This window comes from Knufia obscura, assembly GCF_036327395.1.
Source record: "Knufia obscura strain CCFEE 5817 isolate CBS 148926 chromosome Unknown scaffold_5, whole genome shotgun sequence".
NCBI classification, from domain to species: domain Eukaryota; kingdom Fungi; phylum Ascomycota; class Eurotiomycetes; order Chaetothyriales; family Trichomeriaceae; genus Knufia; species Knufia obscura.
Window position 1 is genome coordinate 1,252,056 of NW_027042691.1, and position 26,388 is coordinate 1,278,443.

Consider the following 26,388-nt stretch of genomic DNA (forward strand, 5'->3'; position numbering starts at 1 on the left):
GTGTTGAGAATGAGCTGAAACTCGCGATGTGCTGTGGTATGGTTTGGTGTTCAGTTAGCAATGCAAGGTGAACATGTGCGCGCATATGCCACTCATAAGTAGCGGAAAGAATTCCCGTGCTGATGTAGATTTGATGGTCCGTGCATGATGACTGGTGCCAATACAATAGTGATAAATGTGAGTGCTTGGTGCGGCTGAACTGTAGTACCTGTGGTGTTCTCTTGCTTCAAGCTAAACATCAAAAAGTTCGGCTTTGGCGTTGCTGTGCGTTGCACATGACCTTTTGGAAGCTCAAAAGGTCTCGCTTGCTCACGTGATTTGGCATCCCTGAGCCTTTCCGGTCATCCGGTCTGCTCAGCATCAGCATTGTGACACACTTAATCGCGTGGAGGGCAGCGCAGATTTCTCAGAGACTGCTTACCCTACTTCAAGGGCTCAGTCGACATCGATGTATTCCTCTTCCGCACGTAATAAGCAGCAACGAATGAGAGGGGCACCTTTGGCATGGGCCGGGGCAGTCTCACGCGGCCAACACCACGCAGCTATCGTTTTCGGTAACTGTCTTTTGCACCTCTCAGTGGGCTAGCCCTATGATACTGGAGGGCGTCGAACAGCGGGGAGTTGGATACCCGATCGCTTGTTGAAAGAGAAGCAATGGTCGAAAGAGCAGGACAAAGCTTTACAGACCGTTCAAAATGGTCTTGAGAGCTGAGCTTCGAGTGCGCAGTTGCTATAGTCCGAAGAAACGACTCTTCTTGACGGCCGCGAGTCTTTGGAATGCAAGGTTTGAGGAAGAAACCTCGTTTCTTACTGTTTGCAGGCAAAAGTTGACGCTGATGTTCTCTGAAGCTTCTGGGTTCGGAGAACAAGCGATGATGTTTTTCGCGGTAGAGGTAGGAATAGGAGGGCGATGAACAGACTCAGAATTGGTGATATGGGTGCTGAAGGAACGCCCATGCGCAGCGTGTGTTCGGCTTCTACTCAGGCGCCTAACGGTTCAATGGCAAGTGTGAGGAACACTTCAATCGGCAGGCAGTCGCTCTTGTGTCCATCAGCTTCAACACAAATTCACGAGCACTTCACTATATTCTCACATGTTTTCACTTTCTGACCAACGTGCGCTTCCTTTTCACCGACTCTTCCCAAGATTCTGCTTGTGCCTTGTTGCGATCATCTTCATACATTGCTATCAACTATTCGAAGGACATTTGCCATCTTTCCAACATGTCAACCTCACCTTTACAACCAGCCAAAGACAATGCGCAAGTCGGACCCTCGTCCAGTCCCTCTACATTCATCGGAACCGTCCCAATCACGGCCCGCAGGTGAGTCACTGTGCTCTAGAGCGCGCGCACACAAGAAGCTAACATCAGTAGCTGGACGCAATCCGAGATCGTTACGATCTATGTCGGCCCGAAACGCAAAGCCTTCAGAGCGCACAAGGACCTCCTCACAGCTAAATCAGCCTATTTCAAGAAGTGCCTAGAAGATAACAAATGGGCCGAAGGGGCATCCAAGGAGATTCACTGGGACGGGGAAGATGACACAGTTGAAGCAGTCGAGATGATGATCGATTGGCTGTATGGCGAAGACCTCACGCTCGACCATGCTCCCTGGCCAGTCAGTCGGCACGTCGTTGATTGCTACAAGCTCGCCGACAAGCGTCTAATGTACGGCTTTAAGAACGCCCTTGTGGATGCTCTTCGTCAGAGGCTTAACCGGGACGACAACCCCCGCTACGTCACTATCGATTCACTGGAACACGCGTACACATGCCACCTAGAGACAAGTCCACTGTACAAGTGCATGCTTGAAAGCGTTGTTTGGGGCGTAAGCATTCGCGAAAGTATATACAGACTTGGTGGTCCATGGGAGTGGAGGTTGTCCAAAGCACTTGAAAATCATGGAATCGCACGGGATCTGACGCAAGAATTTGCATTCGGTCCAAGAAAGAATCCAGCTACTGCCCGAGGGTGTTGTTATCACGACCATTCCGATGGGCCATGCTGCGGCTTGAACAACCTTGAAGACGATTCTGACGATCCATCAGACAACGATGTCAGAAGCAGCTCGGCGAGCGGGAACAGTTCTGACACCGATGCATAGCATAGGTCCACACAAGGGTCATTAAAGAAGGAGATTACCATGCAGTAATGCTACAAACCACGCGACGTATGGGATGTGCTACGGTGGTCACATCACGCGCCGATCAGAATGAATGACACGAATGCGCTGCGCAAAGCCACAACTCATCCATGGCGAAGTAATGACTCGTTCGTGAAGCCACTGGACGTGCTTCACTTCGCGCAGTGACTTGCGCAGACTGCAATTATTAGCTCGAGCTTGGGCAGCGGACTACGCGAAGTACACGTTTGCGCATTAACTTTGAGCAGCAGTGAAGTTGCGAAATGCCAGCCCTTGGACCAGGCACACACCAGGAAATGAGCGTGAAGGGTGGGTGGGCTTTGATACATCTAATAAGGCACCAGATGGGGAAGATCTGCTGAGTGTTGTAACGATATTTCATAGCTTGCTTGCTTGCAATGCGGGTATCCTAAACACAAAACGCCGACCAGCTCAGCATATATCAGCATAATCAGTGCCTGGGTATCCTCAAACGCCGCTAGCAACAGCGAACATCCAGCCTGGTATGTCTATAGATGTCACATTTCCCACAACCATCCTCCCTCGTGTATCCATCCCTCTTCTTCCATAATCTTACATAATCTTACCATCCTCTACCACCTCCGAACCATACTCCTCCCCATACTCCCCTGATGATAGCTATTCCTCGACGGCCCAATATCAATCATACTCATCTCCGCAGCCAGCGGATCATCATAGTGTCTCTGCTGCTGCTGTGGCTGCTGAGGCGCAGGCTCATGCGAGACGTGATTCTCATAGCTGTAATCGCTTCGTGCATCATACGAATTGCTTCTTCCACGGCTCTCGTACGTGTCACGCGGATCGTAAGACCCGCGTCGATCATTCTGCACAGCGGGCGAAGAGTAAGCATTGTATACTTGTGGAGGCTGCTTCGTTGGTATGTATTGTAGGGCTTTCTGCTGGTCACCGTAGTCGTCGTACGAGGTGCTTCGTGGTGTGTACGAGTTGCCGACTGGTACCTGGTACTCTGATAGTGGTGGTCGGTTCATATGGTTTGATAACCTGTTGTCGTATGATGGCCGTCGGTTAGTCGGCGGTGGTTGGTCATAGCGTTGCTCATCGTAATGGCCTTGCTGAGGCGAACTCGCCAAAGCTGGCGAGGAGATCGCAGCAGCCGCTTGTGAACCGTATGGCTGATTTGGCAATGGTCGAGCTGCTGCCGGCATGGCCTCTTGTAATCTGTTTCGGCCTCCAATGAAGCTGTTGGGGGTTCCCCGTGCTGCAGGAGAGCTGGTCGGCTGCGGTGTCGCTGGTGCAGGACTGCTGTGGCCAGAGGCCGAGTTGCCGTGGTGTCGGATGACCACTGGGGAAGCTCTCGCTCCTTGCGGCCTGCCATCATTCTTCGACCGAATGTGTATGACATGCTCTGGCTTCCTGTTCTTGCGTTCCGGCTCTGGTGCCCATGTATCAGCTGGCAAGTGATCTGAGGGGTCAATTTCTCGACCATCATTGCCGATGATTGGTCCCAATTCTCGTATCTTCTCAACTTCCTTCAGCCTTTGTGATTCTTTGGACTGCTCGGGAGTTTCAAATCTGGTCCGTTCGTTGGTCACAGGACTTGTGCCAGGATTCAGCACGTCGTAGCAGTCAGGACCAAATGGCATAGTATTCAGCTTCTTGGGAGATGCTCCGACCGCTTTCCTTGCAACCGTCGGTGGGAGGCCAGGGCTGGGTGGTGCGTCCTCAACCGTAGGCTGTAGCGCATCGTCGTATCCAGTCTGATAGCCGTCGTGGGGCATATACGGCTGTGTCTGCTCAGCCATGCGTGATACAGGACCTAGATTGCGGATTTCGTATGAATTTTGACGGCTGCGTTGCATTGACCTTTGCTGAGATGGCTGAGGATCCATGGCATGTGGCTGAATATCGTATGTGCTTCTACGGTTGTAGAGCTCGAGCTGCTGTTGTGGTTGCTCATACTGCTGTGGCGTGGGAGCGTATATACTGTGTCTTTGCGATTGAGGCTGCGATTGGGGTGTATGTGGGCTTGGCTCGTACTCGTCCTTGTGCGAGTCATAACCGTCTTCAAGAGCTTGCAAAGGACTTCGGTCGCTAACCGATGACCTCTTTTGACCTATACGTAGCGGTTGAGGTATGTAGGCAGAAGGAGGATACTCGCTGCGTGGTTTTCTTGGAGTTGTATCTCGGTGCTTTGGAGGCAATGGTGGCGGAGCATCTGTCTGGGGTGCATGGGCATACACTTCTTGTTGGCTCATAGATTGGCGTAAAGGACTGTCAGCATATGCTGGAGTTCTGGTTGGGGTATTCTCGAGCCTGCGCTGGTGGTGGTACTGGACAAGCTGACTGTCTGAATTAGAGGAGGTAGGAGTAGGACGGTGTGCAGGCGATGGGTGCTGTGGAGTGACAGGCTCAGAATGCATATGCACAGATTGCGGTCGCTGAGGTTGCTGCCAGATCTCATCCTCTCCGGGGTAAGCTGAATTAGTATCCGCATGCGCGGGCATATACTCGAGCTGACGTTCCCTACGTGGTTCCGGTCCAATGTCGTATTGGTTATGAGATTCGGATTGGTAGTCTCTATGCTGGCGGCCCAGAGGTAATTGCCATGGCTGTTGGTGCTGCTGGATGGGCATTGATTGTGTTCGGTGATGTCTTTGGAGATATTCATGCTGGCGTTCGTCTGGCTGAACCTGTTCATACTGCTCGGGCTCATCGTAGTATAGCTCCTGCGGCTGTTGAGGTGGTAATGGACTCTCAGATCTGCCGCGAGGACGAGTGGCCACCGGGGCATGTATCTGTTGCTGGTTGTGTTGCTGTTGTTCGTCGTGAGCGACCTTGGGCGGCTTTTGTGGTGCAGCCTGTTCCAGTGGGGCAGGTGAAGACTGGGCAAGAACTGAACCACCAGGGCTTTGAGGCAATGGTCGCCTCTTGATCTCTCTAGGGCCCAGCGAGCGCGAAGCAGGCAGTGAGATGTCTGAGCCAGACACTGACTCAGCAGGCTGCAATGACCTTTCCCGGGTCTTCTTCTTCTCTTGCGGTTGCTCTCTGGTGTCGTAATATGTGAGCTCGATTCGTATATCCCCAGCATATTTCCCCTTGAAAGTCAGAGGGTGCCAGGAATCACTTTGTCCTCCTCCTGGCTTGATGACGTCCACCAGGTCGATCCATCCTTCACCAATGAGTTCCGTCTTCTTGTCGTCGTTGAAAATCGAGCACTTCAGCTTGTAGTAGTCGGGTGAGTCGTGGACATCGAATCGGAGTTCCTGGTCCCTGCCAACGTTAGTATTGATTCGATGGGAACTGTGGGCGCTGTGCATACCATTTGGGCGTTTGTCCTCCCCTTCGATCTGTGTCGGTCTTCTTTGCCCATTTGGCCAATCTCATAGCACAGTATGGGTCTTGCTTGCCCATTGTCTTCCTATTAGGAAGGTTCTTTGCTCGATCGACGACTGCAACGAGGGTTCCGATTGCTGGACCATCAAGGGTCATGTCGCAGAAGATGCCAGCAGCGTGGCCTGCTCGAGGCTGTTTTGACTTAAGGATAGCCATGGCGGTGGTAATATGTTCGATGTCGCCAATATTGATACCACAGGCCGAGTCGAGTTCGAGGTCGAGTATCGAGTAATACCTGTTAATGAGGGACTATCGAAGGCTCCAAGCACCGCCTCAAATGTCGTCGTAATGAGTGAAGGTCGACAGTTAGAGATTAGTATGGGTACATTCACTGCGAAATCATATCGAAATGTCACTGTACGACCTAGTCAACCAAGACAGGCAGCGTACATGCAAGTGAGAAGCGAAGTGTGGAAGGACCTAGAGTCAAAGTGTGAATGCTCTGTTGGTGGTATGTGCAGTCTCCAGCCATCCACATTTAGAGTTTCGCAGCAGCAGAGAAGGCTGGGAACTTGCATCAATAGCACACGTTCAGTGAAACATATTCCATCGTACTGCACCTTCTCTGCAAGGGTCTTCCTTCTTCGTCCATCCTCCCATGAACCATCCGTGACGAGTGTACAAGTGGTGAGTTCTCATTGCTGCCATTTTTCACTTGTTTACATTGTGTCGGAGGCTGAGATTGGGAAATAACGCCAAGCATTTACGCGTTCTCGGAAGTCGCGGCTACGGCTGCTAGCTTCTGATTGGTGGGCCTGAAAGCGGGCGCTAACCAGCTCGGAGCTCCGAGAACCTGGGTCGAAGTTTGGTGTCGCAACCTCTACTCTTCCTACACTACTACTCTGGATAATGGCAACGACGACCATGAACTTGATACCTGTGACTGACCATCTCAATAAGCTGCTCGACCGTCGCCAACATCCAAAAACCATATGCCCGTCCGAGGCGGCAAGAGCGCTATCGAGGTCGGAGTTGGATGAATCTGGTGTGGATTGTTGGCGAGATCTGATGCCTGCATTACGAGAGCTCGCATTTGAGCTGCGGGATCAGGGACAGCTAGAGATATTGCAGAAAGGGGATGTTCTACCATCTACTCAGACTCTAGAGGACACCACCGGTCCAATACGGCTCAGGCGCGTTCGTGGCTGATGCTCGGCTGGGTACAATCGATGTCTAAGTATTGCAAGTTGATCACGAACTTGACTAATATGTTCATCGTAACACGCGGTCTGGTGCGATTCACGTGTACAATCATGGTCCTCAATTGACACCTTGCGAACCTCGAGATTGGGGAGACCATCAGTAACTCGCATACTCTATGCCATAAGCTTCCACAACTCGCCGCCAAGACAACCTCACTGAGGCCACCAGCTTGGACATGGAATCTCAATATCACGGCGCCCTCGATGCCGCACTAATTTTATTACAACACACGAAGGAGCATGCTTGCGCGCGTTTGGATCTTGATGCAAGTTGCAGCGTAGCACAAGGCCCTCGTTATGTACGGAGCAGTCCGTACGAGCTATTGGACGAATGAACGTAGCGATGTCAGCTAGTCTCCAGTCGAGATGGTCGAGGCGATGGGTATCGCGCTAGTCTGTTGATGGGGCGATCCGAAAAACGCCTCAGACAGACAACATAGAATCGGACAGAGCAGACTTACTAGTAGCCGGCACATGTTTGGCGCACAAGGTGTCCAGCAGGCAGAGTCCGTAGCCACTTCTTCCCCGGTTTCTTAAGATTCGTTATTGTTCTCGCGCGGAAGGTGCTCTTTTGCTTACGCAAAACCTATCAGGACAGGAAAGATTGAAAGGAGTAGTCGCCAGCCCGTTTTACCATGAAATACGAATACCGCGTTGAAGCTGCATCGTTGGCCGTCTGCACCTTTTCATTCAGCATTGAATGAGCAGAGGCATCCGCGCAAGAGGCAAGACTGATGGGCCGTGCAATCTATCCAAAACATAGACTTGATCTATGCTACCGGGATCTTGAAATTGCTCTTCCATTGAAGCACGCTAGATAAGCTCGACTACCACTGTCCCCCAGTAGCCCTCGAACATCCTTACGCCTCGTCCTTTCCCCTGTATTGCCCTACTTCGTGTGTTTGTGTCCGAATTCTTGAGTCAAACGCCCAACATTTACAATCCTAGCAGGACAGTGATCTGCCCTCGCTCGTACCGCCAGGTCTGGGCCTTGGCAGCGGCGTTCTCGACGTTCTGAAGCAACGAGATCGCAACGGCTCTGAACTGAGCTCCCGTGCCTTTTTGCCCAAGCTTAGCAAGGTATATCTGGCAAGACTGGACAGACGGCTGCAATTCGCCATATACGCTCTATCTCGTGGCCAACCAGCTTCTAGCCTTGAAGGAGGGTTGATCATCACCTTGTTGATCTGCTGCATCTCTTCTTCATTCATTCGAGTTCCTTCAAATTGAGCTCCTCCAAGCATGCTGTGTGCCAGTCTTTCTTCTGTCTACCGCTTCTGAAGTCAACGACAGAATACCGCCGTAGCTTACGTCTTGTAGGCCGAATATCGGCCTTCGCGTACTGCCAATGGGCAGCGTACACTCTGTATTGAAGGTCAACTCTTCGCACTAGGCTCGCGATCTGTGATAGCGCTCGTAGTTGGCGGGAAATCCAACATGAAGTCGCGGCGCATTTTCGATGAATGTTTTTCAACGTTCGCCGTTTCATTCTCCAATATCCGGCAACAATAGTTCCAACATCCCCTTCGTTTGTATAGCTTGCTTCGACCTCTCAGCCTCCTCCTGCATCCTCACATGCAACTTGTTCACTAGACGTGACACAGTCGGACTAGATCCCACCTGTGCCGAGTAAAGATCCATCATGATCATCGCCACCTGCACACATATTTGGGTGTACTGCGTGGTTGAGATGTTAGTCCAGATCCAGTGTAGTACAGGCTGCAGGGTGTCCTCGTTTCTGTTCTCCAGGGCAGCTCTGAGAGCACTTCTGTACCGAAGCTCGTTCAGTATCGAGAGGACAACCGGGCGCTGCTTGGTCGCTATAGCATGATCCAGTGCTTCCGCGTATCTCGTTGCATGCATCGCTCGGTCCCAGCTTTTCATCTTCTTATCTGTTTTTGTTCTGACGTTTCCTTCAATAATAATGTCTGCGCCATCGCCGTTGAAATCGCGTCCTCGGAGTCGTCGTTCCCAGCCAGCACCCCTTTTCTTCGCGAGTTTTGCTTTCTTTCGGTCGTGCTCCTCGATCTTTCCCGCGAGCAATGCTTCCATTTCTCTTTGTCGTTCTCGTTCACGGACTTTTTGTTCACCTGACAGCCTTGTCTTGATGCTCAAAGTGCCGTCCGACATTCCGACCGCGATGTGCTTGTCTTCTCTGGCCGCAGAAGTAATCACCTGTAAGCTCAAAATCGGCGAGGCATATTTCGAGCCCGCGACCACATTCCAGCCTGTCGTCTCAAACACCTTCATGTGTCCATCTAGACCACCCGTGACAAGCCTCGAACCCTGCGAAGCAAGACACATCGACGTGACAGTCTTCTGATGGTTCTTGATCATATGCAACGGCTTGCCCGCCACAACATCGAGAATCGCAACCTGATTGTCTGCCGATGCCACCAATTGTGTCCCCGACGGCATACACAACACATCCTCCACAGACGTCGCATGCTTAAATGTCATAACAGCAGCTTCCGGTGTCCGCGCATCCCATAATCTCACAGTCGAGTCATAACTCCCCGACACCAGAATATTACTGTTTGAACCGGACAGAAAGCACCCACTCCTCACATAGTCGCTATGCCCTCGAAACGTAACGATCGAGTTATCGCTCGGGAGATCCCACAACCGCACAGTATTATCATCACCGCAGCTCATGAGACTCGTAGTCTCCTTCGGACTCCACCTCGTAACATGCACAGGTAATTTCTGCTCCTTCCATGTCTTCAAGATAGCTCTCGAGTTCACATCGAACGCCTGAATCGCGCCCGTCTCATCACCTGCCACGAGGACCCGTCCGTCATGTCTGAGCTCGCCGCTATATGCCACATCGTCGAAGCGGGTTATGGTCTTGAGGAGTTTGCGGGTTCGCGTTGAATATAGCTGGATTCGGGCGCCGGTTGAGACGACGAAGGAGTCTGAGAGGTTGGTTGCGCTGGATATCGACGTCGGTTGCGAGATGTGCGTTATACCGTGCTTGGTGGGTGAGATATGTTTTATTGGAGTTTTGAAACTGCGCCAGTAGAGCTGTTCGGGGGAGAGTGAGGATGGTCGCGATGGGAGCTTGATTTGTGCGACAGGCTGGACTTCTGCTGCCATCTTCCTTCGACGTTTCGTCCCCGAGACGCCTCAGTCAATGTACAATCGAAGAAGCGGCTGGCGCAAGACATGGCAGTATCGCGATTACCACCAAAATTTACTGGCGGCAAGCTTATCGATAAGCTAAAACGCCAGTCCGACTGGGGCTAGCGCGACATGCTAGCTACCCTACCCACCCCTACCTTTCTACCTAGCCTCGCCGTAGTACTGTATGCTACACAGAATCTGATCGGGCTACTCTTCGTGCTGGACTGTCCCGAATACATCGTTCGGTACAACGTGCTGACTGCAGTGTACAGATCATGATTGATGCCAGTTTGTACAAACGCAAATGCCATGTCAACGGGCTCAAGTTTTTATTCAAGCTGCCCAACTCGTGAAGTTTGCTGCATGCAGAGGCACATGGCATGAGCGATATCTCAAGTGTTTCGCAACCCGTCGTGCATCGTTGCACCGAGTCCGAAATGCTATGTGTTCTTCTCAGCAGGTGTACGTCCACCCGGTGTACATTTGCCATACGGCAACACCGTATAAAAGAGTGCTGAGCCTCAAAGAAACAAAAATTCGATATGCCGAGGCAAAAGCCGCTGATAAGGTAAGCAAAAATCAGGCGCAAAACCCAATCTACGGCGTGGGTCAAGCCTAAATTGGCATCTTTAAGCTTTCGAAAATGAAAACCAAGGTGAGCATGGCTTCCATCGATCTGAAACTTGCTTTCCTCAAAAGTGCTGCAGATTTTGTTACGGACGAAGCTGGTCCATGGACGAGCTGGTTTATTAATACTAGTATGCGTCCAAACATGACTGAAGACATCCGTGTTGCCCTTATTTGGAATCAGCGCCATTTTCAGACGCCTTGTTGAGGCAACCCATCACGAGCCCATGTGCTTCTACACCCCGCTAAGGCGAAACACGAACAAACAGCCGTGCGGCGTCCTAATTGAGATGTTTGATCTACAGCAGATGTGCACGTTGCATGTGCTTTGGGCTGAAGGTGGACCATTATGAAGATAACAATCGTCGAGTCATGCACGGATCGTCCTTCCCGTGTTGAGGTATTTCGGGTCATGATTGGTCGTAGCAGGCAACCCAGCCGAGGCAGGGGCGAGCTACCGGTTCCGCCCAACAACCGAAGCGTCGACAGCCAGTTTCTATCACTCCACTCATTCTGATGTTCTTCCCGAAGCAACAGGGATAACTTCGAGATTTTCCTTCATTATTTGTCCTGTATCTCTTTTCAGGAGGACTCCAGCACATCTTTGAATATTATCCAGCTGTCCATGCAATTTCTCGCGTCCTTGATTTCATACGACCTTGAACAACAGGAAAGCATCCTTCATTCATATCTGGTACCCTCCCAGATTACCACGGTCGTTCTTGTGGCATCTACGGTATCAGTAGCAAACACACCTCGGTGCTACTTCGTTCAGAGCGGCAACGAAGTCCGAGAACTGCCAATATTCCCAAGCCATGACTGAGAAATCAGTCGAGGAGGCCGCGGTGGCCAACCCGATACCGAAGCAACATTCGTTATTCCGACTTGTGACAGACCAGGCCAGGATAGACGACGATGTCCTAAACTACCAATATGAGGGCTCCGGGAGTGCCTCGGATCCTTATGTAGTCACCTGGATCCCAGACGATGCTGGCAACCCAATGAACTGGAACAAGGGCCTGAAATGGACAATTGCCATGTTGGTAGCTTTCGAGTGTTTTGCCACAGCCTTCAGTTCCAGCGCCTTCAGTGGCTGTCTAAGAGAACTCACCGCACATTTCCAAGCAAGCACAACACTGTTGACAGCAGGTATCTCACTGTTTGTGCTAGGCTTCGCGCTTGGTCCGCTTCTATGGGCTCCACTTTCCGAGATGTATGGTCGGCAAATCATCTTCTTCATTACTTTTGGGTGTTTTACTGCCTTCATGGGGGGCGCCACTGCGGACAGCACGTTAGCAACTCTTCTGGTGATGCGCTTCTTTGGTGGCTCTTTTGGCTCATCGCCGTTCACAAATGCGGGGGGTGTCATAGCAGATATCTTCTCTGCTAACGAACGAGGCGCGGCCATGGGTATTTTCGCCCTTATGCCCTCCCTCGGACCCACTACAGGTCCGTTCATCTCAGGGTTTCTCGGGCAGAGCGAAGGCTGGAGACCCGTTATGGGGTTGATGGTGGCCCTGGGAGGAACACTTTGGGTTCTCGGAACTCTGCTCGTGCCAGAGACTTACGCTCCGGTCCTTTTACGCAAGCGGGCCGCAGAATTATCGAAACGTACTGGCAAAGTGTACAAGACGAAGGTCGACATCGAGAAAGGTGAGATATCAGCTGCCAGAACCCTTGGCATCGCCCTTGGTCGACCGTTTGTGCTTCTTTTCATGGAGCCGATTGTTCTGATTCTTTCGATCTACATGTCAATCGTGTACGGCACTCTGTACCTCCTCTTCGGCGCCTTCCCAATCGTCTTCCAGGTCGAGCGTGGCTGGTCCGAAGGAGTCGGTGGGCTTGCCTTCCTCGGTGTTGCTGTTGGGATGGTTATAGCGATTGCGATCGGAGGTCCTCTCAACAAGCTCTACGTCAAAGCCGGCGCAAAGAATGGCGGTGTCTCGCCTCCCGAAGCTCGATTGATAGGATGCATGATGGGAGCCATTGCTTTCCCAATTGGAATGTTCTGGTTTGCGTGGACGACTCCTCGTTCGATTCACTGGATCTCACCAGTTCTTGCCGGCGTCCCCTTCGGCTTCGGTCTCAATTTGATGTTCCTCGGTATCACCAACTATCTGATCGATGCCTATACGATTTTTGCAGCTTCAGTACTTGCCGCCAATACAGTTCTGAGGTCACTATTCGGTGCTGCTTTCCCATTGTTCACCCGGGACATGTACAGCAGTCTCGGCACTCAATGGGCATCATCGGTGCCCGCCTTTCTCGCTGTGTTGATGTTACCAGCACCATTTGTTCTCTACAAGTATGGTGCGCAAATCAGATCCAAATGTGTATATGCATCCGAAGCAGAGAAAGCTATGGCAGCGTTGCGGACAAAAGCTGCACAAACGGACACTGAGTCGGAACAGCCATCACGACTACACTCAATCGACTCAGAGAAGACCGACGGCTCAGGTACGACAGCGACGGAGCCCGGCAAGCATGAACCTATTAAGTCATCTGGTCGTGCGCGAGCCACAAGCACTGCTGCTGATCCAGCGAGACTGATGAAGACAACGAGCCGCGCTGAGAGTATGGGCGAGGCGGCCGCATACGAGGCTAATCCGTATGATATCGATCGTGTCAACACGAACGCGTCGGTCGCTGGTGTTGACCTTAAGCGGGTCTGGACAAACAAGTCTCAGAGATAGGGAAAGAGACATTCATTTTGCTGCGTTCGAGCGAGATAGACTGTAAATATAGAATAATCTGATAGACACGAATGAAGCAGCGTATGAGCACGATGGCGGGTTCTTGCCAGATCTGAGGTGCAGTAGAGGCGCGGAAAATAATCCTATTGGCTAGCAGGGGTGGCGGAAGCCTCGATAAACTGGATCTTGAAGGTGCGGTGCCGCCATCGCGCATGCCTCGAAGCATAATTGCCTTGTGGAAACTCTGCAGTTGCTGCCACCTTCTGTGTAATGAACGAGTCTCAGACATATCACCTGTCATTTGCTTGAGCATAATTTTCACCGTTCTTTGATCTGTCTGGAAATAGTTGGCGGACAGTCCCACGTTTGACCTGATTCTACACGAACCGAACCTCGGAGCGCAACCTTATCAGCGCAACCCTCGAGACGTCAAATTCAAGCCAAATCAGCAACCACCTTTCGAGCAACCTTTTGAAAGCACAAGTTGTATGCTTGCCATCACCCGTTGCTGAAGCACATCAGTTCAGACTCAGTGGACGCCCGAATAATAGCAGGCAACAAGAGGGGACACGAGCTTGTCGGCTACCGCCACGATGGGAAGAGGCTACTCACTCGTGCCCTCTGGGTCAGGGCACAACTATACCGGCATGCTGACACGGAGTATCGTCTTCTCGACGGTCCTGGTGGTCTTTCTGGCTGCGACTGGCATGACGATAGCATCTATAATCGTGCCGAATTGGTTAAGCTACGATAGCGTAGTGGTAGGTTCACCTTCTTCTGTGTAGATTTGCATGCCGATGAGTATCCATTCTGAGACTATGCGAATGCAGCGGCTGATATGTCGAATTACAGGGCCACGGCAAACACGCCTCTCACATACATAAACAACTTGGCCTACACAAGCAATGTAGCAACAAGGCCACGATCGAATATGCCTCTCAAACCCTATTCTCCTCACACTCATACACGACCCTCAGCACGGAAGATCTGCAATGCACATCCTACCCACGCTACAGCGATTGCCGCGCAGGAGATCGGTACTTCTGCTCCATGTGGCGTAGCGTCGGTTTCTTGATGTCCTTTGCAGTCGTGCTCGAAGGCATGACGATAGCTGCATTTGTGGTGCTGATATTGGGAGGCAAGCAGAAAAGGGAACAGGGCTGGGGATTTATGGCCACTATGGCGGCGCTGGCGGGGTTTGTGCAGGCTGTGGGAATGAGTATTGTGGTATGTTACACGAGACTTTCTGAGACGAGGTGCTATGAAGACAGAGGGGATGCTAACAATGATACAGGCTTATCTCGCTAAGAACGATGAGAAATTCGCTGTGCCCGGTTGGCATCTTGACAAGAGTTGGGACATGTGTACTGCCTCATGGACGTTACAGGTTCTTGTTGCACTGTCTATCACTCTTGCGGCCGTGTTCCTGCCGAGTGAGGGTGGGTATGAGCTGATACCGGACCGGATAGATGACGAAGAGCAGTAATTCGTGAGTGCTGAGCTTGCTAATTCGGGGTGCATAGACTTGCTTAGAGTCTGCGACTGGGATGATGAAGTCACATTATATGCTCACGACCCCAAGAACTTTCACTGGCTTACTTCGAGGAACTAGCTGGTGTGGGTACGAGAAACATGGTTGCTACTTTGACATGAAGCTCTGAGAGAGGCATTTTTGAAATCATCAGAGAACGATTCTTGATCAAAATCGATTTTGTTTCGAGGCTGGCCTCTGAATTGATTTGGACCTTTATTTCATGAGGTTCATCTCCACGGGTTTGCAACGGAACATCATTGCATGGCTTCTACTTAAGGCAATCCATCATCTCCCTTTCAATCGGACTCATCTCATATCGAGAACCCAAGCGGCACAACCCCTGCTTACAATAGCCAGCGCACCATACACCGCGACAATCTCGACGGCGTTCTGCCCGCTGACAAGCGTCAAGCTGGCGAAAACAATAGTACCATAAATATACGCCACCATACCCATAGCATCGGTAGCTATTTTCAGAAGGCGCGTCCCCAACATGCGTCTCCTACTACAGGCATTGATCTCACTGTCAAGTCTTTTCGTCAAAATGCTTAAAAGGTGCTGCAAAATGCTCAGGCCAAGCCATATCATGGGGTAGAACCAGGTCCAACATGCCCAGGACAGCACTGCCTTTTGCCCGAGGTCGTATGTTTGGTATGCTATCCCGCATGCTGCTATAAGTACAATCAAGTGCACGATCGCGACGGTCAGCGTGGTACCGGCCCGTGACACGGCGCTGCTGCTGGCGACGACCGGGCCAATGACCTGTGGCTTCATTTTCCAGGCCACCCCGAAGTCGTCAATGTTGACACCTGTGAGACTGAGAAGGAGTGCGAGAATCCAGGACCGCGAGTGGATGGCCATGATATCTGAGCGCGGACTGCCGATTAATGTCAGTACCGTGGGTATGAATCCCAGAGTCGATGAGCCTGCGGAGAGGATCGATTGCTGGCTGTTATCGATGTTCTGCATAATGCAGGCGAAGCCATCCCTGCAGTTCTCATGGAGTGTGATGGTTGACCTGGTGAATGTGCTGGATGGGTCGTTGAGGCAGGATTGGAGTCCGTCATATGCGATGCCTGGGTAGACGTGTGAGAACTTGGCAAAGGCATAGTTGGGGAGGGCGAAAAGCAGGACGATGGCGGGGGCCAGACTTGGATAAAGCGATGATTTTAAATTGATTCGCATCGCTCATGGGTTGATGTGGTTGCTCGTGCCGAAACTTCTTGACCAAAGACGAGGACGAGCAAGACGATATGGCTATGGGTTTTGAAGCGTGGCAGGAACAAGAAATGACATTTTCAAAGATTGTCCTTGTTCGACATGGCTGAATACGAATGCCAGGTCCGTACTGTCTCCTGACACTCTCGATTGGAGCGTAGAGCGTGCGATATAACGCTAAGAGCGGGGTAGGCACGAATAGCCTCTTGATCATCTTGCAGACCGGCTGAGGCAAGGCATGCATCCCTGCCGATGTTATGCCCCGGGAATCGGCCGTCGACGATGGACTTCTCATTCTAGACGAGCGATGTCTGTTGTTACGTATCTTCGGCCAGCTCCAGATCGAGCTCATCGTTGTTGTGCTTTCCATCCGCAAGATCGTCTTGGCCTTTCCGCTCGCTAGACCTTCCTCCGAATCCATCTGGCAATGAGCTGAGGCTGCTCCACATCGAAGGAAGCGTTGCGCAAGTTACAACTCATCGCGTATTAATGTGATCTTCACCCCTTGATCACTTCTTCTTGAGTACCTGATTCAGTCCGTCATCAGCCGGGCCACGCACTTCTCATGGTCTGGCCTCTGAAAGCTACGACTTCCTCCATCTGCTTCAGTCCCTTTGCTGCGTCCCCAGTGACCCTCCTCGAGCACACGGTCGTTCTTATCCGACGATGGGCAATCTGGAGTGGTTGTTGCATTCCATGGTCCTGCCATGATAGGGATCAACTCTAGCATCGGATGGCAATGATGCATATATCTCAAGACGTTGCTTCGGTCCTCATTGGGTGCCTCGATTGTACCTGCCACCAGCTGAGTTTCTTGCGTGATTGCTCATGCTGACCAGCTTGATGGCACTTTCCAAACATCTAGTTGGGGATTTGAATCCCATGGAGCAGAACCTCCGTCATGCCTGTTCCTTTGGCTGATCATTGCTATTGATAGCCATATACTATCAGATTTATACAGACTCTGTTTACCTCTCATTCGTCCACGACGGGTTCATCAATATCGTTTAGGACTATCGGCCAACTCGCATTGACCGTGGTGCGTAGGGTGAGCGAAGCAATCATCGAGCGCATACAGCATTGCCCAGCTTGAAGTTCAGCAAAACAGAAACCTGAAGCACCCCATCGTTGTACACTTCACCCGTGCAGTGCTCAGAGCTCGCCACCAAAACGAGGTGGTCGTGTCGCATCTTGCTATCGTGCATGGCGTCTGGACAGCAATTACAGCATGACATGATGGATGCCGATCTTGGACCACAAGCCCTCGATGATCGGGCAGAGGCGCTACGGAGATACACCCCACTGCCAGCTGAGGTGCGCGCGAAGATCGTAAAACACCTCATCCTGCCCAGTGCACGAAGCGACGATGTACAGCACCCGCCGCTCGACGTCAGACCACGCTTCATTCCTGAAGACGACGCTATCTTGGCCCTACAATCTATGTCTTGGATGGAAGTGATTTTGGAACATGGAGGCAAGCCTACACCTCATACTCGCTCACATCTATAGAGTCTAACGCTATGTCAGACCCATTCGAGCTCGAAAACCCAGAGCCTTTATGCTTATTGCTGGGCGCGTTCGCATCTAGGATCCGTTCGCGGTTACCGCCAGATCTACACCACCACATCAGAAACCCCAAAGTCTGCATACGTCTGAGTGTGCAGGAGACTCTCCCCAGCCTGCGCTCTGCATTTGAGGCGAAGATGATAGTACCCGTCGACCCGCGCAACAGTTGCGAGGTTGTGAGTATCGCTATAAACCACAACGCGGGGCTCGGTGTGAAATGTACTGACATAGCTATGGGGTACTACCTGGAGAGACAGGAGTATGCTGCAGCGGTTGAAGCCACACTTCCGATCCACATTTTGATTGGCATTCACATCAGCCCTCGCAAACTCGTTCGCTACTAACAGCCTGATCAACTGCGGCGTGTGAAATCACACCTTACTGCGAAGGACTAGAAGTCACGGGCAGAGTTCATGGTAAGATTCAGTAAGCACACAACATTTTCTCGATGAGTTGGCGAGAAGCTGACTGCTGACAGTTGATTTCGCCTTCGCTCAAGCATGGGGCTACGGAAGGGCAGCTTACGCCGCAATCGCTGGGCATCTGTATTTCCCGATCGTCCGGTCTCATCTTACACACCAGCGGCAGCAGCTAGGGTCACAGCTGGACATGGCCAAGCTGAAAGGCTTCAACAGATGGGTCACTGTCCTTCTTTCAAAGACTACAACGGTCGCACAAGTGCTGACGTGGCACTGGGGTCTCCGAGATGTGGCTCTACAGGCCCTGCAGGTCACTGAGCTAAAGGAGAAACAGAAGCGACACGACATCCACCTCGAACAAGCCAAACTAGGTCTGATATTCTACCAGCTCTTCGCGCAGATCCCTGGGTACGGCGGCACTTCTCTTAGCTCTATGTCTTGGTGTTCAGCAATTGCCCACACAAACGTAGCACTAGACTTTGTTGGCAAGCCGGGTGTCGTCGATCGATCCAAAATTGTCGTCCGAGCTATTCAGCGACACGCGGAACAGAGTGGTGCAGGGCTATACAGAACAGAGGCTGGTTCTGAGTTCACCGTGCTGGAGAAGCAGTGTCCACTTCCTCACGGCAGACCATTTGGTGCACCATGGGCGTACTACGATCCTGCCCTGTTCTCGGACGATATGTAATCATAGTTGCTCTAGTTCTGGCTGTGTCTTCTCCTGTGTTCGTCCACGTATATGCTGTTGCGAGCTATTAGCTGGATACCGCGCCTGCCTCCTCTTCTTCCATATTGTCTCCACGCCTTGCCAGTCTCACTGTGCTTATGGCCTTGAGACAAGTGACAAGCACGACTGAAGTGACCGTTGTCTCTATCGGCAGCCCAAAACCGATCAGACGCAACATATGTCCGCTAGTTGTCAGCATTGTGTGCGTAAGATTCAGGTGTCCCCGATCTCATCTACTCCAGAATACTTCATGTTTGCTGGAGTGGCTGTCGATGTGAGTCGCCACCATACTACGATGTTTCGTCATGCAGTCGGTCGATCAATGCTACAGCTCATGCTGTCTCCTCGTCACACGATGGAAACTATGTTCGCCTATTGCTGTCGGGTGTATGTCAACCGATGGAGGGCGCAGCTGTCCCAACTATGCCGCATGCATAGAGAGGGTGCAAGGCTCAGTGAGTGGTTGGCATTAGATAGGTACCTCTATGAGCATAGTCGGGCATGTCCGAGTTCACCCGGATATCAGCGACACACCACAGGGACAATACCTGTCGACGACAATGTACAACAGTATATCCTAATGATCGGCTAAGGCTGATAGTCGATGTTGTAAAGCTTGAGAAGAGCAGAATAAGCGCGTGAGTCTAACGTCTAAGACACAGCTTGATGTGAAGTACAAAGGGAGCATTAATCAACATCGAGTAGCTCATCTTGTCCGTCAGATTTATTCACGCCTCCGAGACATGAAATACCGTCTTCCGTACTCACAACCACAACTCACCGAGTTAATGCTTCAAGAACAACTCGCCAAGTTTCCTGGTACTGTAGCCAGGAGACGGGACAACGCGAAGGTCAAGGATCGTAGAATGTACATATCTATTGAAAACCACTCCTGGCAGCAAGCTCTCCTTATTGACTAACTGCTGCGCTTTGGTCGAGTCGAGTGTTTGAAGCAGACATGTTGAGTGTTGATCGCTGCTACTTTCTGCAAGACTTCAGGCTCTCGACCAGGACGAATGATGTATACCATAACCTGAGTCGTCAGCTGTGAAATTTAAGTTTATGTATTGTTCTGGGCGGTGTCTGCGAGTACTGTAGGGCGTGAAGACGTCTCCCGACAACTCTAATGTCTTTGATAAATGTCTTGACTCCGACTATATAGGTTCACTACTACACTCTAGTACCTTATTCTAGCTACTATAACGGACTCCTTATTCTTCTACTAGTAATATAGAGTAATATTTACATTAAAGGAGGCCTCTAAACATAGTAAGTTATAGTACGAGCTCTATAAGTATAAGTGTACGGTAAAATAGATTACCTAAGAGCGCTTTAGATCCGCCGTAGTAAGTAGTTAGCTCGAAGTATACCCAATGGAACCTATATCGTAGGAAAGGAACTAAGTGATAATCCGTTAAAGGTAGAAAAAGCCAAGCACTACTCGTTACAGCTATAGAGTAGTAACACTCATAAGCTAGAGCTAAGGAAGATATCGCAGGGAGTACATTCGACATTTGTCAAAGACATTAGAGTTGTCGGGAGACGTTAACACCACTAGCACTATCGTGATTTGCAAAAATACTGATATGCTTAGTATTCTATCGTTTCCTCTTCTACTTTAAGAGCTTAATTTATATACGTGGCTAGGACACGGATTCTACTTTAGCTTATATATAGCTACTATCTGTATAACCGCTCTAAGTCAGACTCTCTAGGCGTACTATTCTTACCTATTCTAGCTAAAGTAATATAAAGTTCCTATTACGCAGTAGACATAAGCGTCGGCTAACCTTCCCTCGTATTATAGATCTAAGTAGGTAGAATAACGTATACGCTACTAGACTAACGATCTTAAGAAGATATATAACCTACTGTCAAGATCTCGGGACGACACTATCACTATCAGTGGCTAAATACTCTATTTACCTATAGGGGCGACAGCGATTCAACGCTTATAAGAAGCGGAAGAATCGCACACGCAACGCATCTATGTACCTATCCTATATCACGTGCTATTCGTGATATTTATCTCCTCCCTCTATGCGTATCGTCCTTGATACACGATCGCTTCTTTGTTCTGATAGATATAACGCAGCTAGTTATTACCTCACTGTCTTGGTGATCGATTAACAGTAGACCTGCGTCCTGTCTTACGACTCGCCTTCGACTCGTATGCGTTTAGTAACCTTAGCCCTCTACGGCTACATGCTTTCAGCAATCTCGAATCCCGCGAATAGAGCTTAATTGTCCTCGGTTACTTAGCTAACGCATAGCCCTTTTTACTAGCTTCACAGAGAACTCGCCTCGCCGGCCACGCGCATGCGTACAGTAGCAACCTCGCGATAGCCCTCCTTTCCTTGCATACTTCGCTGTAACCTTAAGGTTAGGTCTTCTCGCTCTTCTTCGCTGAGCAGTGCTTCGCTATATGCCCTCGTTTACCACAGGTAAAGCACTCTCGCTTATCAGGTACGCCTTCGGTACGAGTAGGCCTCGCACTCTCTGTGCCTACCTTACCCTCCGCCTCTGGCTTACCCTAATAAAGTAATTTAAGCCGTTACGCTGCTGCAACGACCTGTACGCGCGTCTTAATCGCACGCTCCTCGCGGAGGACGGCTACGCGTAGCTCAGGACGTAGAGCGTTAACTAGCGTCTACGCCCGCTGCTGCTTAACCGTTATAGAGTTAGGAATATCCTCTTCTAACTCCTCTAACCGGTTAGCCAGCTCGCGGACGCCCTCGCCCTGTCGCTACTCCGCCTTCTTTACTGCTAGTAACGCGTCGCCTATCCGGCTAGTAGGATCCTGAATTATATCCCGTAGCACTCTCTCGTAATCTCTTTAGTTCGTAGGCTTCTCGTCGGCGAGTCGCATCTACTGCGATAGCGCGTCGTCCCGGAGGTACGACGCTGCTATTATTACTCGCCGACTCTCTTTATACTCGCCTATAGCGTCAAAATAGATACTGTAACCCTGAGTATACCTTCGAAGCTCGCCTAGCGTCTTATCGGCAAAGACGGGGGGTGCCAGCGCCCTCGCCCTCACTGGTATATCGCTACCACTACTCCGACTAGGCGCAGGCGACGCGCCAGGCGCTCGCCTACGACCCGTAAGCTCTGCTTCCATCTCTTCTATCTCGTCCCGCATCCTTTTCTTTGCTACAGCTGCCTGCAGCTGTGCGTGCTTCGCGGCCACCTCTTCCTCTATCTCCTCGGGGGCGCGTCGACTGCGCATCGACATCGTTTCGGGGCTCGTATAGTCGTTCGGCGGCGGCGATAAGGGGGAAGCGTTGAAAATGTCAAGATCTCGGGACGACACTATCACTATCAGTGGCTAAATACTCTATTTACCTATAGGGGCGACAGCGATTCAACGCTTGTAAGAAGCGGAAGAATCGCACACGCAACGCATCTATGTACCTATCCTATGTCACGTGCTATTCGTGACACCTACCTAGTATCTCTAAATAGCGCGAAGTAAGCTGAGTCTACTAATACTAGTCTCGCTCTATCTATACATATATAGGTTAGGTGCGTAGCCAGTGTACTTTTCGTCTTCAAGGTGGAAGAGGAAACGACAGAATGCCAAGCAATATCAGTATTTTTGCAAATCACGATACTGCGAGTATGACAAAATCGGTGCTCACGTGCTGCACATCAATGTGTTCATTTACTATTGATCAGGGGTATCTTAATTCAAAGCGCTCCGGAGATCCAGCATTTATGCTTCTTGCCTGCCGGAACCGCAACAGCCGTTATTGCAAGACATCATCAATCTGCCTTTGCCTGGTCCTGCACACCTTACACCCTCCCGCAAGCTTTATTCTATCACGCAATAACCTTGCATTCGTGACCTTGGTTGCAATGCTTCTGGTAAAGCCATAGCCCAGCTCATCTTCCTCCCCGTCGTCTCTGGTCGGCAGTGGTGCTTTTGATTCATCCTTGAATAAGCAACCGACATGGTAGACGTGACCGCAGGCGAAGCCAACGAGCATCTCTGATTCTTCACCTGTGAAGGCTTTGTCGCAACGTGCGCAGTGACCTGGTTTTACGCCTTCATGCATAGCTTCCGGCATGGCAGTGTTCTCAGCTTGCGAGTCGTCCTTAACGACCTTGCGAGGTGCAACAGGCACATCGAATTTGATTCCTCTCCGTCTGCCACGTCGTAGTACCTCCATGTTCACTGCGACCTCGCTGCTCAGGATTCTCGCTGCGCCAGAAGAGATGCTGTCTTGCAAGTCGTACTCCCTAAGCATCTTCTTGAGACCTTCCTTGAGACCCACGATCTCAATACCTGACGGTATCCTCCTGATCAGCGTGATCGGATCGATGGCCGTGCCGACTTCAGCCAGCAGACCGGAGATGAAGCTCGGTCTTGACATGGAATAGTCCAGCAAATCATTCCATAGGCCCTTGTCATCCTGTTCCTTCGCGAATGATATAGCTTTGCTGACGTCCTGTAGTTCGTCGATGATAAGATAGAGCGCTTTCTTGAGCGAGCCCGTCTTGCTGAGCAGATATACCTCTTCCTCAACATATTTGCGCTTCTCACAGACTTTCAGGGCTGTCGAGAAATCGTAAAGTGTTGAAGTCTGCAAGAAGTCCATGAGTAAGCCACGGTCGTACTCCGCAAAGAGCTCGACTGCGAGCTCCGGATATCTGTCGACCAGTAACTTGCCTTCGTCAGCGGCCAAGTGGGCAGTACTGAAGCGGTGCCGTTGCCCACTAGACGTCTTCGCTGAACCGTGGCCTGTGCCTTGCCATAGGTGCTTCAGATAGAAGAAGAGAAAGATTCTCAGATCAGGCTTGTCAAGCTGTTCAACCACATTATCAGGATCGACCACACCCAAGCTAGCTTCGTCCACGAGCAGCTTGATGGGTTCCGACGCTGCGTCTTCAAGGTCGTCACGCGAGGATGTCTTGATCTGCTGTCGTCCTATTCTCAGCAGTACAAATCCTGGTATATCATCAACAATCGCTTCGACCAAATGATGGTCTTTCACAAGACTCATAGCGGTCTCTGCATCTTGCAATTGAATGTAGCATTTCAATGCTTCTCGGTAGTGCCCGTCTGCGAGGTACAATTTGGCCAAGCATTCTTCAAGCCTCCGCCAGTCGTCAGATTCCTTCTTGACATCGCCCGAGGATAGTTGCTCTCGAACAGCGCTAACGACACTGCTTATTTCGAACAAGTCTGATGGCCATACATCAATTAGTTCTTGGAACCTTTTTCTGTCTCTCGAAACATAGTGGCCAAGGACGACCTCGAAGATCGAAGGTGATAATGGAGGTGTGAGCTCCATGGCTGGGATGTAAGGACTGATCTCGTCGATTTTCTTGTTCCGAATGAAGACCCAAGCCCAGTGTTCCCACCTTGTCGTGGTGTTGAGGACTTTGCCCGCAATTTCTCCTGCTTCAGACCATTTGGCTGCTTTGGTAAGCTGCTGTAGCCATAATTCACCTATTCTTCGCTTTTCCTTCTCCGCCGTTGAGTGTCTGTCCTTCTCAACGATACGCGCAGACCCTAGCATCGAGGCTGAATCGGCAAAAAATTCTGCTAACGTCGGTTTCTGTACTTGCCTCGAAGGGCTTGCGACGCTGTCTGTAGTGGACTGTACCATAGAGCTGGTCTTCGATGGTGTTGGAGGGCTCGAGGCTTCGGATGGCTCGGCGGTCGAGCCTGCAGCTTCGGGATGCTCATCGAGCAGTTCCCAAGCCTTCTGGTACTGTTCCTGCTTTTCCAACCACTGTATTCTATCGGTCAGGTTCCTCTTGACAGCCACGATGCAGTCGTATGGGCTCATCAAGAATATCTTCATGCCCTGCGTGGTGGCAACAGCTTTGAGCTCTTCATTGTCGTTGCCAAACACGCTGGAACCTAATCCGGGTATCCAGCCGGTCAGATAGTTTCCGGACTTTGCTGCAGGCCCAGGTGATTTATCTGTTCCGATTCTGCCGCTGCGTATACTGCCAGTCTCTGATGTGAACAATTTGTTCGCACCAAGCATTCTCGGACCATACATGGTTGCATCCCACATCCCTTGCGCCACTACCTCTGTCCCAGTAACTAGGCCAGAGCCAACAGCAGCCATACCACTTCCTACCTGTCCGAGATATCCTCTTTGAGCCAATTGTGCCGGTATCTTTATGGGATATAACACACCTAAATGATAGTCTGAAGAAGCCAGGCTTTCAAACCTGCTGACAGGCAGAGAATCTGTTTCGATCTCTTCGTGCGTATTGATATCGATCAACCTCAGTTCTGGCTTCAGTGCATTGTGTCGTTTTGAGCGACTTCTGGGAGTACTGTCATCGGACTTCTTAGGTTTGGTAGACTTTTTCTCCATGTAGGCTAGGATAAGCACCAAGGTAGGTGTGTATAATGAGACACCAGCAATCATGCAGTCAGGATGGCGAATGACTGAGATGACTTCAGCGCGACCGGCAGGAGCAGCGTCCTTGGTCATCGACCCTCCGTCACCAGGGTAGACTCTAATAATCCAAGTCACGTCGCCCCAACCAACCACAACTTCTTCAATTCCTGATTGATCGGAAGCTTTGATACCACCGTTCGAGGAGGCGTGACGCAAGGCAGGGTCCTCGTCTGAATCGAGACTGGAGCGATCGACCCATTCTGCTCTAGCTCTCTGAACAGCAGCCAGCTCCTCCCAACCAGACCTATTAGGGCGGCTGACATGTGATATCCTTTTCCATTCGAGGCCGTTTTCTGCATTTTCAAGCTTCAGGTGTGATCTTGCTATCTTTATGCCCTGCTCGTTGACCCAAAGCACGTATTTGCCGGATAAAGACCACTTGATTGTACTGATGATACCTTCGCCGCTATGCAACACCTTGTCCGTGCCAGTATGTCCACCCAAGCCAATAGAACCCAGCCAACCAGAAGCAGCAGCGGCAGTGCCAGTAGTGGAAGCATTTGTACTCTTCCCGGATTGACCTCCCACAGTCAAGACTAGACTTCCAGCTTGACCGCCAGATAGGTAGGTCTTGTCTGATTTAAAGTCGGGTGACAGGGCGACGGCTTGGACTGGACGCCCGAAGTTCCTCAGCTGCACATCCTTCGGATCCAACAGTGATTGAACACAAACATGCCCGTCGATCGAGGAGGTCGCGACGTAGATATCGTTCGAAGGTAGGCGAGCTAGGGAAGCCTGTCTGGGACTACTTTTGGCATTTGGAGAGGCAGAAGGAGATGCTGAGCGAGCATCTGCAGATTCAGCTGCTAGACGTTGAGCAGCATCGAGCTTGGTAGGAAATGGTAGAGGAGGAGGGAACGGCGAGATGGAGACTGATGAGACACTCGCTGTGTGTGCTCTGTAGCTCTTGACATTCTGCATCATCGGCATTGAATAGACATGAACATTGCCATTGTGAGTGCCAATGATCAGCTTGTCGCCAGCAACGAAGAATGAACTGGTAGCATCGCCATTTCTATAGACGCCGCCCAGGTTTTTGGTCAATGGTGCGTATTTCAGTCGGGGTTCCTCCTCCTCATCGTCCTCGTCCTCTTCTTCTGACTCCTCTTCCTCCTCATGCTCGTTCCCGTTGTGGTCATCTTCGTGGTCGCTGTGGTGAGGAGTGGTGGGCTGCGTTTCCTCGGGCTTGGGTTCTACGAATTGGGGAGTCAATGTTGTGTCTTCGTCGGGCTCGGACGAGCCCTCCCCCGCCGCCATAGTCAGTAGAAGATGTTGTTATTGATGCATGGCTGGACAGTAGTGCTTCACATTATGTGCACCTGCCAGTGGAA

At 51.0% G+C, this 26,388-nt stretch overlaps 7 protein-coding genes across 7 annotated transcripts; 4 read left to right on the forward strand and 3 right to left on the reverse strand.

Annotated features, from left to right (window-relative positions):
• Positions 1-1,224: 1,224 nt before the first annotated feature.
• Positions 1,225-2,106, forward strand: PMZ80_005252 (uncharacterized protein; the record flags this gene model as incomplete). Its single annotated transcript, XM_064873672.1, has 2 exons — positions 1,225-1,325; positions 1,377-2,106. The coding sequence occupies 2 exons, from the start codon at positions 1,225-1,227 to the stop codon at positions 2,104-2,106; spliced, it is 831 nt and encodes a 276-aa protein (XP_064730776.1).
• Positions 2,107-2,738: 632 nt separating this feature from the next.
• PMZ80_005253 (uncharacterized protein) lies at positions 2,739-5,676 on the reverse strand (the record flags this gene model as incomplete). The annotated part of the gene is made up of 2 exons (XM_064873673.1): positions 2,739-5,397; positions 5,447-5,676. 2 exons carry the CDS (start codon positions 5,674-5,676, stop codon positions 2,739-2,741), a joined length of 2,889 nt encoding a protein of 962 aa, XP_064730777.1.
• Positions 5,677-8,207: 2,531 nt separating this feature from the next.
• Positions 8,208-9,818, reverse strand: utp15 (U3 small nucleolar RNA-associated protein 15; the record flags this gene model as incomplete). Its single annotated transcript, XM_064873674.1, has 1 exon — positions 8,208-9,818. The coding sequence occupies one exon, from the start codon at positions 9,816-9,818 to the stop codon at positions 8,208-8,210; it is 1,611 nt and encodes a 536-aa protein (XP_064730778.1).
• Positions 9,819-11,287: 1,469 nt separating this feature from the next.
• PMZ80_005255 (uncharacterized protein) lies at positions 11,288-13,165 on the forward strand (the record flags this gene model as incomplete). Its single annotated transcript, XM_064873675.1, has 1 exon — positions 11,288-13,165. One exon carries the CDS (start codon positions 11,288-11,290, stop codon positions 13,163-13,165), a length of 1,878 nt encoding a protein of 625 aa, XP_064730779.1.
• Positions 13,166-14,344: 1,179 nt separating this feature from the next.
• Positions 14,345-14,651, forward strand: PMZ80_005256 (uncharacterized protein; the record flags this gene model as incomplete). The annotated part of the gene is made up of 2 exons (XM_064873676.1): positions 14,345-14,392; positions 14,460-14,651. 2 exons carry the CDS (start codon positions 14,345-14,347, stop codon positions 14,649-14,651), a joined length of 240 nt encoding a protein of 79 aa, XP_064730780.1.
• Positions 14,652-17,153: 2,502 nt separating this feature from the next.
• PMZ80_005257 (uncharacterized protein) lies at positions 17,154-18,590 on the forward strand (the record flags this gene model as incomplete). Its single annotated transcript, XM_064873677.1, has 4 exons — positions 17,154-17,391; positions 17,445-17,815; positions 17,879-17,909; positions 17,962-18,590. The coding sequence occupies 4 exons, from the start codon at positions 17,154-17,156 to the stop codon at positions 18,588-18,590; spliced, it is 1,269 nt and encodes a 422-aa protein (XP_064730781.1).
• A 2,908-nt stretch (positions 18,591-21,498) lies between these two features.
• Positions 21,499-26,314, reverse strand: VPS41 (Vacuolar protein sorting-associated protein 41; the record flags this gene model as incomplete). The annotated part of the gene is made up of 2 exons (XM_064873678.1): positions 21,499-21,941; positions 22,429-26,314. 2 exons carry the CDS (start codon positions 26,312-26,314, stop codon positions 21,499-21,501), a joined length of 4,329 nt encoding a protein of 1,442 aa, XP_064730782.1.
• Positions 26,315-26,388: the final 74 nt, after the last annotated feature.